The sequence below is a fragment of the Neopelma chrysocephalum genome, unplaced genomic scaffold (genome assembly GCF_003984885.1).
Source record: "Neopelma chrysocephalum unplaced genomic scaffold, ASM398488v2 Primary Assembly neopelma1_22b, whole genome shotgun sequence".
In the NCBI taxonomy this organism is placed as follows: domain Eukaryota; kingdom Metazoa; phylum Chordata; class Aves; order Passeriformes; family Pipridae; genus Neopelma; species Neopelma chrysocephalum.
Genome location: NW_020897690.1, coordinates 4,290,837 through 4,303,642, shown reverse-complemented (window position 1 = coordinate 4,303,642; position 12,806 = coordinate 4,290,837). Strand labels below are relative to the sequence as shown.

The window sequence follows — 12,806 nt, the reverse complement described above, 5'->3', positions numbered from 1 at the left end:
AGAATCAACCAAAAGATTTCTTCAGCTTGCTTTGAGACTTGCAATACAGACAAGCCCACAGTGAGCAACTCAGAAATTTTTTGTTATCAAATAATCTCATTTTTAGAAAAATCGCTAAATTGATAGTCACCAACATGATATGACAATTCACTCTTTTATTGCATTCATTTTTCATTTGTAATGACATATTTTCAGATTTGCACATTGATAACAAGAATATACATTAACAGCTTCCACTGGAACCAAATTTCTATGACTAAAACATTAACTGCAAGATTCCTGAGCTTGCTAGTAAGCCCACTTCTGTTCTTAGAACAGCAATAAGATCTATCATCATTTTAAATGTGACTTTAAAAAGAAAATAAAGTAACATTGTGGAGAATGGACTAACAGTCTCTGGATTTCTGGCTTTTTTTCAAATAAAATTTCAATTTTAACACAGTCCTTGAGAAAATAGGTCAGAGAATATGAAGAAATAGGCACAAAGCTCTTAGAGAATGACACACAATGACACTTTAAAAAACAGATTTGATGATTTGTATAAACTAGTTTTTGAAGTGTGATCTAGCAAATTCAATCTACAGTTTTATGTGAAGATGCATATATTTCTGTAGGCTTGTATGCATTAAAGTCCTCTTGTTCAAATGCAGCACAGTTTAAAAGTTAAAGACAAAAGTATAATCTAGACTGTTATTGTTTTAAAACATATAAGGTTTATAAGGAATATAATTGTATTTTTACAACTCTGTGACAGAGGGAACCTATAGCAAAAAGAGGAAAGAAAGTCTGAAGACCTGGTTTCGTGGCATTTCCATATATCAATTTCTCACATTATATAGAGTCTGAAAGATGCAGAGCAGAAGTTCTGAAACACCTTTCAACTACAGTATCATCCTTACTCATGTAGAAACCAACTTGGTTTGCCTCCCACCTTCCACAGCCTCTCCCTTAGAAATGCAGCTTCTTCAAGCTCCTTACTACCACTGAACCCATAAATGCATATAGTGGCTGCCAAAGACAGCTAAATAAAACCCAGTATTACAGCATTATATTATAAAGAACATTAACTTTGAATTAGAAGTCCAACTGTCAATCTTAATTTCATAGATGAGAAACAGATTTGACTTTTACTCCCAGCCACATCCTAAAGGTATCCCACCATTCCTGGTGACGAGTTTCTGACTGTCCTGCAAAGTAGCTGGAGTTGTTGTCTGTCTCTTTACCAGTGATCAGACTTACTCTATTTCTATTTGCTCAAAGTAGCAAAAGGTTTGGCTTTCCTGTTACAAAGCAGTATTAGAACACAAAAGACAGACAAATATGTTTAAGTTAAAAAAATCAATCTTGTATGACACTTTCATACTCCTATCATCCATATGTCGTGTTGTAGATTCTCTGTGGGTGCAGCCAATGACCAATAAGTCATCAGTAACCGTGAACCAGCCACAGAACAAATCTCATTTTTATAAGGGATGTTAGCTAGGGCACAGGAGTTGTCCTTCATTCCTCTAAAATTCTTCTCTAAAACTTTTAACTCTCAGATGTCCAGCAGTCAGAAATGGATTGAAAAGAAGAAAAGAAACTCCCTTTAATTTAAGTCTGATATGAATACATAGTTATCACCTAAGTTCCTCTTTACTTGTGTTTCTTTTTGAAAGGAAAATGCAGTATTTATTTTAGCAACGGTATTATGCAAACAATATTTCAACACTTTTATTGTATACCAATTCTAGGCTAGCCTGGCAATAATTAGGTGACAATCAGTTCTTGCTAGTGCTAATATATTTCTACAGTACCCTGTTTAGTGCAAGGGGATTTCTACAGCATAAAAATGAATGTATAGAAATGAGATACCATTAGTATACAACACATTGATGACTATTTTCCTATGTTGCCAAGACAAGCAAGTTGAATAGTTTTAACCGCAGCATGCTGCAATGAACAATTAATTTACCCAGATACAGTCTTGAACAAATAACATGAAAACGTACACAAACATTTGTAATTTTGGGATGTTAGTGATTCTACCAGTGTTATAGCTCTCTGTATTATGTCTGTCTATCCGTCTACTGAAAGCATTTATTTTTTCATATTAAGTGGGATTATTGTAGTAAAAATCCAACAGTGTCTGCATTTAAGCTTCCGAGTTCAATATGCATTTGCTTCAGTGAGAACTATGGTGAAATGTGATCAGTTTTCTGACCTATTTTGAAATTGGTATTCCGCCAACTGGCATTTTGTTTGCACATCCAGATATTATCCACCATATGCTGACATGACATGATGATTGGTTCCAAAATGAAGTGGAATACTTGGCAAATAGAAATATATGGTACAAATAATACACTGTCTCTAGTCAGGAAAGCAAGCAGTCATTTTGAAAAGACTGAGAGGTTTTAAAATAACTAGTTTGTACACGCTGCACAGAACTGAACGAAAGCTCCTCACGTTGTGTTTTTTATGGGTATGAGGGTCTCAAAAACTGAGGTCAATTCCTTACAGAAGAAGATTAAAATCTGACGCAGGAGTACTAGTAGTAGTAATTCAGTGGAAGATTAATTTGCATCTCAGGAAGAATTTGGCCCACATAGCTGCTTCCTCCTCTGGATTCCCCAACTCCTTCTTCTCACCATCTGTTCTTTTTTCCCACTGCTCTGACTTGTCTTCCCACCCAGTGATGTCTAAGTTATCTGCTTCTCCCGAGTTAAGATCACATTTCATTCAAGCTGCAGCCTAATTTTGTATTATTTCTCCTAACCTCCTGCCATTGAACTCTTATTTTTCTCCTAACTGTATGTTTCCATTAAACTTCTGCCTTCTACTCTGAACAGTAGAACCTGTAAAAAAACCCAAACCAATGAAAAACCTTGTTCCTAAACAGAAAACGCCCCAATTTTCTTCTTTGAATTCCTTTTTCCAAAGCAACAGTTTTGTTTTGCATTCCTTCAGTGACTTCTGTGTGTGCTCTCTAATGCAAAGCCTGAAAACATATATCTAAGTTATTGATTGATCTCTGCTGTTCTATCTTTAATGCCAAACACTGTCTACTTTTTTGTAATGTAATCTAAGAATGTTTAAAGTACATTAATTTGTCACTGTATTTCCTGTGGAATCTTGTTTTTCTGTTCTTGGGGGAATCGTGTGACTAGAGGGACTTAACACAAATGTTAAAAAAATATTTCTTTATAAAAGTTCAACTAGATTTCAAAAGGAAGCATCTAAATAGCATGCACTTCTGATGTTTATTTATTGAACTGCAAGCTTTGCTTGTGAAACATGAATGGATTTCAGTGCTTAATATATAACCTTCAACCCTAGTGAAAACTTGAAGATGATTAAGCCCATTTTAAATCCTGTTCTTCAGAATAAATGATAATAACAGAATAAATGATAATAACATACCTTCTCATTTTCTTATTACAATCATTTAAACATGCACATATAGAAAAGAGAAGAATTCGTAAGCAAAGAGAGGAATGACCTTACCAGCATGCAAGTATGCCAGATCAGGATTTTCAATGTCTGGGTGTAGTTCTTTCAAGTGGTTACGAAACTCCACAGGGATATTGGTTCCATAGTCACATTTAGGACAGTTATACATTTTTACTCCTTCATGCTTTCCTGTATGCAAGATGTGTTTACGGATATTTTCTGCACAGTTAGACCTAAAAAGGAATGAAAAAAAACAAACCATAGTATAATTTATTTCCTACTAGTTGTTCAAATAAAAGCTAGTGTTATAACAGAAAATCAGTTCTTAATACTCATTCTTCATTATCTACACAATATTTGCATCCTCTTGCATAAATATTGTCCTTTTCATGAAAGCTCCAAAAATTGTTTCAGGTTAACTGAACATTACATCTGAACCAGAAGTATTAAAAAATGATTGATTTTTTATATTTACAGAAGTCTTAAAATTTTTATTTTTCTCATAGTAGTCAGTGATGAAATTAAACAAAAGTCTTTAACTTAGCAAAACTGAAATACACAAATGCCTAAAACAGTCCCAACAGAGTTCACATGAACCTTTCCTACACAATTCCTAGATTCCACAGGAGTTGTTGTGAATGATTTTTCTAAGTATGTTCCACCAACTCTCATCTCACCCTATGAACTCTTCCTAGGAAAAAGAATTGAGTTGTTCAAGTTTATATCTCTTTGAAAATACACATGGATTCTGATACATCTTAAATACAGCTTTTGTGAAAGCAGTGGAGTTTTCATGCATAGAAGTCAGAATACGTAGACAATTAGTTTAATGCATTTCAAAGAAATATTTCTAATGATATTTCTGAAAAAAAGGGAATAGAAAAAGATTTTATATTTCTTTTCTTCATGAAGAGATCCGTGTGGGAGTAATTTTAAATTTCTAGTCTTTAAAATGTTGCAGTCTCATTACAAAATTATTTTGCATTAGAATTTCCTACTTATTCAAACTTTGTGACGAATCCTATATAAAACATAATGCTGCTTCATTTATTTCAATCAGAAATAGCCATCATATTTATTCTTTAATCAAAAGAATGGCCTGTATATGCGTGCCATTGTTTTGGAGTTTTATTTATTTTTTTAGACTTTCTTAGTACCATATACTATTATTATTGTCAAAACTAAGAACAGTAATTCAGTTTAACTGAAAAAAGTACAAACACTCATGTGAACTACATAAATGCATAATACTTCACAAATATTCAAATAAGACAAGTGTAGTGTTTTGGGCTGATTAAACTGATTGTTTATCTGTCACTATTAGCAATACCACAGTAACAGGCAACTAAAAAAAGGACCCCCAAAATAAACTGGAAGTAGCAGCTTGAAGTTCTGCTGGAGCGCTTGTCTCTCCCTCAGAAATGGTCATAGTAAAGTTGGTATCTGCCTTACGGTGCTGCCAAAGCTCACCCTCTGTCATGTCCATCTGCTATACACTGGTATAATGATCAGACTCCTGAGAATGTCAGAGAAGACACTTATCACTGAAAAATACAGAAAATATTGGTCCTCAGCATCTTTCAGGATTCAGCCCTAAAAAAATTACAATGCTCATAAATGTTGTTAAAATGAAATATGTATTTAAAAAAAGGAAAAAAAAAAAGGATAGTGTACACTGCAATGAAAGCAGAAGACAACCCGGTAACCTTCTATCATGGGTTATACTTTAAAGGGCAGTAGATTAAAGCAGAGCATATGAATCTGAAATAAAATATCTGTGTTCTTTTAGCTCAAGTCTCATACTATGTTAAGGGAGGACATAAAAGTTTTTACTTTGAAATATTTCTGTGAAATATATAAAGGATCTGTTGAAACCTATGTAAGAGTTTTGAAGAAAACCCAGCCTGTTCAAGTCACAAAAGTTCAGTTCTATCTCCTTTGATTTGGAATTTGCTCCAACCACTTTAAACAGAGAAATCCCAAAGTCTCATTTATTCAGTCATCAGTAAAAATCTGTGACTAAACACACCAACACACTGATATAAAAATTTTAAACCCATGTTTTTCCATGTGGCAAGGCCTGAAAGGTTTAATCAGAAATAAGGAATTTGAGATCACAAGGCATTACAAATGCCCCCTCATATTAGGTTGCAAGGCAGCAATTGCAATCATAAAGTAAACCATGAAGGTAACAACTGGCAAATTCAAGCACTTTTGAAGCCAAGTAATACCTTTAAATATGACATGACAAAAGTACTGCATATAAAATGTTTTTTAATTATTCAGTGTGCTTTGAATGTCTGTTTTATTAGAAGTCTTCTCGAGCCCATGTACTGTACAAGTATGTTATTATATGTTTGACACAAAACACCTCCACCAACACTGTTTAAGTGTGTAGTTACATCACTTCAACTCATAAGAGTAAACACAGAAGTCTGTGATTTTAAACAGCACTGTATTTTCATTAAAGCTATCCATGATAAGCATCTAAGTAAAACATTATAGTGTTGAAATAGTGATGATAGTTCAGCATTTGACAGGCCTTGTATTATAAGATTCACTTCTAAGTGTTTATAAACTTTGAAATACAAATTTCCTTTGTTCTGAAATTTGGAAGTTAAAGCCCAGCCCAAAAGAAATTGTTTGAGGGAAGTCCTCCTGTTTTTTGAGTTCCAGTCTAAATTACAACCACAAACAAATAAAAGCAGCTTTTAGGAGACTAGTCTGTATTTCAGTAAGGCTAAACCAGAGGTCTCCAAGTTAAATTACTATTATCACTGCTTAATGTAAGCATGCTTTCATCCTCATAATCCATTTTGAAAATCAAATGTATATATTTCTGTCAATTTGTCCATGCTCTGCAATAACAGGAAGGGAACTTATTAGAGAGACTTAATTAGTCTAAAGCTATAGTCAATGGGTTTATATTCAATTCTGATGCAGAGGAACACAACAAAAAGGTTCCTTGTATTTCATGTCTTGCAGTAAGTCTTCTTATTAGATGTGAAAAAAGGTTTGAGATTTGACGCAAGCCCCACAACAATTCTATTAAAGGGAACAGGGAGGTCTGTACAGTTTTCAGTGTCCTGTCAGTGCTATGCATGGTGAAAGAGGAGATGGAACTAAGGTACATTGCAGATGAACAGGAAATATGAGGAGCTGAAAAGTTCAGCCCATACTTCCTATGCAACAAGCCTGTATGACTTAATCTATCACAGACTGATATATTGGGAAGGGCATAGGCCTACTTTCCCCTGCACACATCCAGGAGAGCTCTCACATTTCTGTAAAGGACAACACTCTGAAATAAGGGAGACAGATGGCAAGCTTCTCCTGAGAAACGCAGCTACTTCTTAAGATGAACAGAATACCTCTTTTGGATGGAGATAAAAAAGGGTTTTTATCTCTAATGTTCATTGCACAGTACAAGGACTCCCTGAAACAACATCTCAACCTTGGCCATATTGACCACCATAACTGGTCTACTCCGGCCTCCAATCGGGAGGCCTGGAGACACACTATCTTTAATGCTGCTGATGCTTTTGAGAAAGCACGCAGGATCACCCTTCAGGAGAAAAGACAATGCAGAAAGAATCGTGCCTTGCAGAATATACCATCTAGGGAGTCTTTCTGCTGTGCCTTTTGCAACCGGACATGCCTATCTCGTATTGGCCTTTTTAGCCACCAACGCGCTTGAGACAAACGTGGGTAGAGCCCTTCCCAAATCTTTGTTCGCGAAGCCTAGCCATGAATGAATCGTACAGTGATGTGTTCACACTGCTGTTCAAATTGCACTTTTCATGTTGCCATTAGAAATCCATTCATTTTAGCAACATTGGTTCACTTTGTTGGGAGGGTGGAATAAAGTGGAAGGTTAGGAGTTGCATAAAATGGCCAGACACTATGTCAACATGAGAAGCTGTTGCCATTGTTTAATGTGTCTTCCCTCTCCTATCCTTATATATATATGAATCAGTTAAGGTATTGTGGCAAGAGCAAGAAAAAGAGTGTCTGGTCTACAGAACACTGGCAAATTCATGCTTCTGGTAAATGAGACAAAAGTTCTCACAACTGCCTTTTGCCCCTCAAAGTAGTATAACTGCCCCTATTAAGACATTTTCTCAGTTGCATTTGGGAAGATATAGTGTGGCACTGACTGGATTCCTTAGCAAAACTAGGTCTACCCACTGTAAACAGCAGCACTGTTCAGGGTTCTGGGATGGCAGAGCACAGATGTGCACTTTGCAGGAGGCAGAGGTGGGAGTTCAAAGTCAGCAGCAGGAAAATATGGGTGGAACGATGAGACTTGGAGCAAATCTGTGTCAGGTGGGGAATCGTCAGCCTGAAGGTCCCCACAGTAAGTGCTGCCTCCGGTTATCATTCCCCTATCATCTCTTCCTGATCTCCCATTTTGCAGGGCTAAGCCAGCCAGTCTCACTAGAAAGCAGTACAAGCTGTACAAGGGTAGGGATTTGGGCACCCCTTCCCGCTGCAGAGGGGCTCTGCACTCCCCTCAGCCAGCAGCATTGGTTTAAGCAGCCTGTGTAAACAGCTCAGTTCAGCAGCTAACTGCAGAGCTGTGGCTGCCCAATACCAGAGCTGTTTGCCATCCTCACCTTTTACATGGCATTTTGGATAAAAATCATAAAATAAGAGAAATTCACAAAACATCTGTTAATTCTAAATTTGCCCATGCAGAATAGGAATGCTTCTATATTTTCTGAGGGTTCTCTCCATGAGAATATGTTAGCACTGTATTCAACAGCTAAATGAAATACAGCAGGAAGTAACCCATTTTTATTATTTTTTTCCTATTTAATAATAAGAAACTGAAATTAGAGCACTCTTCCATTATGCATTGCCTGACATTATCAGAAACATGCTTACTGCAAGACATGGAAATGGAAGGTTTCAGGGGTGCAAATGAGGCAAAATGTTAATTATCTAGTCCACTAAGTTTTAAAAAATTTAGCAACTTGTAGGGCTCTTATTTGCACAAAATAAACCTTTTTCAAAAGGTCTTCTCTAGGACATTAGGTACAAATATCTTCTTTCTGCAGAGAAATGCATATAATGTAAAGGACTTATGGCAGCTCCATGGCCGTCACCATTTATAACAGAAAAACAAACACAGTGATACGACCGACTGATTGAAAAGATTTCTACTTTTTCCTTGTTCGTCAATATGAATCAAGTTCACTCATATCAAGAGCATTCTGAAGGTCTTCTGCACAGTTTATAACCTGCTATGCAACCTGCAAGAAGTACACAGCAATTGCAGTATTTTGATTGAAAAGTAGCAAAGTCTCCAGATACTTTCTTCCAGAAATAAAAGCAGTTATGATGAAAGCAAACTTCTCAATGAAGCAATATATATCATTGTAGATTCTTAACCTCAGTTATTCATCAAAAGTTTGCAGGTATTTCTTTCACAGAAAATGCCATCTAACTCGGAAAACTGTCTTTAAATCAAAACTGTAATAATGTAATTACACTAAAGTGGAGAGCCATAGATTTTTAGAAATGCAAAGTCATACAGAACATTCAGTTTGACCTCATGAACAGCACACTTCATAAAATGTTTTCCCAGTGATTCTTTCCTCAAACTGTAACTCTTTCTGGTACTAAAACATGGTTTTCAGAGACACATCAAAATCTGATGGAAAGCAATAGGGAATCCTTTGAAATCATATGCAAATTAATCTACAGTTGATCACTCTCACTTTTACAAACTGTCATATTTCTCATCCTCCTGCATCCAGCTAACAGTGTTACGTGTCCAACACACCTTGCTCAGCTGTAGAATCCCCTGATATCTGGACTCTAGCAGATGAGCTACAGAGACCCAATTCCTTATAATTCACTTCCAGGAATCATCAGATTCTTCCTAAACTCTTTTCAGTTGTAAAGATTGCTTTAAGTTTTGAATACTAGATTTCACGCCAGTGCTGAATATATGGATGCCATGACTTTCCATGTGCTCAGCATCCTCCAGTTGCAGCCAGGAGTTCTGGAGCTCTTGGATCCTCCTTGAAGCACCAAATGCTCAAGTACACTCCTTTAAATGCAGGGACCTTTCAGGTTGTTTTCAGAATTACTGCTTTCCAAAATACAACCCTTCTAGCCTGCCTTTGTTTCTTGCTGTCATTAAATTCTATGAAAACTAGCATTCAGTAGGGTAGTGGTAAACAACCTAATGGGTAATACTTTCTTGACAGGAAAGAAACAAATACCTCAACCTGTGGTAATTGCATTATACAAACAGGCTTATTCAATCAAAACATTCAAAATGAGTAAGCAAAAACTCAGACACACAAGCCAAACAAAAAAATCTACCCAGCATACTCAAGATTTAGCTATATTTCTGAATTTAAAATAAAAGAAACTAACTGCCAGTTAAGGCAAGCTAGCTACATTATGGTACATAATCTGCATGTACCACTGGCACTCAGTTCACACCATAAGTTTAAAAATTAAAGTATCAGCTTACCTCATCAGTGCAACAGGTCAGTAGAGTATTGCACAAGAAATAATAAAAAATAGCAAAATATAATAGCAAAAAATACATTCCGTAATGTGTTGAAACTAACATTATAAAGTGGTAGTGATTATTATACATTAAAACACATACATAACATATATATGTGGATATATGTACAAGAAATGCAGTACATTTTCTCAGCCTTCTCACTACTAACACGCACCTGGGTTACTTTTTCCTTGCTCTTCTCCTTTCAAAGTAAAAACTTTACCTTTTACTTAGGTTTCAAATGACTGGGGGAACAATCACATGGATACAAGTGCTAGCTCTCTGCAATAGACCTCAATTATTAAGTGACTTACGATACTATTGCCAGAATTAGCAGCATATGGCTCCATGGGAACTCAGAAGGTCAACTACAACGTACCCAGTGCCAGCTTAGTTTTGCCTGTGTCACTGCTGGCAAACATCTCCCTGTTCTGCTCCTAAAGACCTCTGGTGGAGAGTGGCAATGAGCTGCTGGGGAAAAGCAACGTCTTTACCACCACAGCTGTTTCTGCAGCGAACATTTGCTCACAGCTGATGCTTTTCAACTATACCAAGATAAGATGACTGAAGTACACACCCACAGTGTCATAAAAATGCATGCCTGACAATCTGGTGGCCACACGTATTGCCATGTTTTCATGTACTTGCATGTATTGCCACTCAGAAAATATGTAGTAGCCCATAAAAGAGAGTACACTACATTTACATGCTTTAATGAGATTTTATAATGCAGTCAGTTTCACAAAGAAAATAATAAAAATGTATTTGGGATTTATTCTGATAGTGTTATAGCAACACCCAGGGATAATAATCGTAATGTTTTCTGCTTTTCTACATTTTTAGCTTGCATTTTTTTCTGTAATGATCTATTTGTTATGACATACAGTATCTGTGACAGATGTCCAATGCTGGCTGCTAAAAAGTAGCAGAGCCCTGTAGGGAAGCAGCAAAACTTGTGCGTCAGCACTGAAAATGATGGAAGATTGATAATTACTGCTTGTGTCTGAGCTCCATTCAGCAGACTAGCAGCCCAAATTGTAATTTGGCCACAGCTCCACTCTTCTATTTACAATGTATTGGAATGAAAATTCCCAATTTCAAATAATTGATCATTACAACTACATGTGATACAAGGAATAGATTACAATAGCCAAAGTGCACACTTTTAAAGGCAAATTCAGGATAACTGGAAATTCTGAAGGGAAATAAGTGATGTACTGCAGTCTTGTTTACCTCTGAGGAATCTGTAAAGCCACTTACAACCCCGCACAGTGAAGAACTACTTAAGTATAAACCCAGCGCTGGCATCTAGATCTACTCGAGAATTTTCAATCAGAGTATTTTTCTCAAAAACAAACACAAAAATTAAATCCAGAATCAAAACCAAAACAAATAAAAAACCCCAAAACCAAATGCCAAAACAACAACAACAAGAAAAATCTGAAAAAAAGGGAACAAAACCAAAAAACCCACTTTAGTTCATGACAGACTTCACAATTTAAAAAAAATCTGATTTTTGCAGAAAAAAATTCTCTGATTCCAAGGAAGTAAGGTTTCCTGCCTTAAATGCTTCCATTAATTCTACTTTCTACAGGAAGAGAATGAAATAAAGAAGATGCACAGACAGAAACCTGCAAATTATGTTGAAACTACTAGACTTGGGGATAACAGGTGGAAAGGGTACAGAAAGGCAGGGAAACATGCCTCAGCTTTCCACCCGTGCTGTGGTCCTCACTGACCCCAGAGTGCTGTGCAGAGCTGAGCTGCTCAGCTTCTGAGTCTGCCCCAGTAGCTCTTCAGAGAGAACCTCAGTTTTTCCTTTAACTGAATAGAGAACAAAAAAAGCAAAACAAAAAACCAAAAAAGGGCAATTTTCCATAGGACTGATCTGCTGCTGAAAACTCTCTGTAACATTTGCTAGAACTCCTGGCTTCCACGTTGCTGCAGGCAGAGTGGGCTCTGTAATGGCCTGGCTCAAGGGCCCTCTGGATCTGCATGCCTGCAGCGTGAGGGATGCAGAGGTCTGCTGTGCACAGTGCACTGCTGCACTGTGTCAGCCAAGGTTTAAGTGGCAGAAATAGCAGGTGGAGTTCATCTATTTCACGGTAACTGAGAATAATCACTCCATTGTTCATGGGCTTCCTCCCTCCCCCTTTCCTTTCTTCTTGGAGCAGATGGCATAAAAGAGAAGTTGGTCTGAGAAACAGCATATCTGTAGTGGTGTAAGGATGGAGACTGGGCTTTAAGTATCATAGGCCCTGATTTAACAAGGTATTTACACATTTGTGCAGCTTAAGTACAAGAAGCCTCCATCATTGACTTCAAAAGAATGACTCACAAGGTTAAATTTATGTACATGATAAATGCCTTGCTGAAATGAGGCCATGGAAAACATCCACTTTTTAAAAAAGCTAGAATGAATTTAATTGAAGACGCATTTCCTTTCAACATCAGTTTTTTCCCTATTGTACTTCTTTTAATGACCACATAAAGTAACTGAACAATTCTGTAGACTCTGTTTGTATATCCGCAGGAACACATAAAGTATTTTCACAGATAGAGAAGTGCAGATGGAGTCTAGGAAAGGGTGTGGAATCTATTGACTGCACAAGATGAAACTGGATTCCTAATGTTCCCGGAGTCAGAAATGATAGCAACAGACCCTAAAGGCTGCCTGTCAATCTCAGATGCAGATGGTACTTCTTCCAACTGGCCTCCGTGTCAGTTCCTTCAGCCATTTTAGTGACAACACGGTTCCCCAGAGGGTAGATCCTGTTGCTTTGCAGCCTGGATTCATACCCAGGGCACTGTGGTCTGTACGATCTCTGCTCAAAGTAGGTTTTTT

At 36.9% G+C, this 12,806-nt stretch overlaps 1 protein-coding gene across 4 annotated transcripts in view; it reads right to left on the bottom strand.

Annotated features, from left to right (window-relative positions):
• The window catches only part of ZNF407 (zinc finger protein 407), a 338,348-nt gene that overhangs the window by 98,029 nt on the left and 227,513 nt on the right, over window positions 1-12,806 (bottom strand). For 3 of the 4 annotated variants that reach the window (XM_027678430.1, XM_027678459.1, XM_027678441.1), the window contains exon 8: window positions 3,487-3,665. In XM_027678430.1, the coding sequence (XP_027534231.1) occupies window positions 3,487-3,665 (179 nt within the window). Of the gene's footprint in view, window positions 1-1,100; window positions 1,281-3,486; window positions 3,666-12,806 lie in introns of those variants that run through there. The other variant, XM_027678450.1, reaches the window with a different exon arrangement.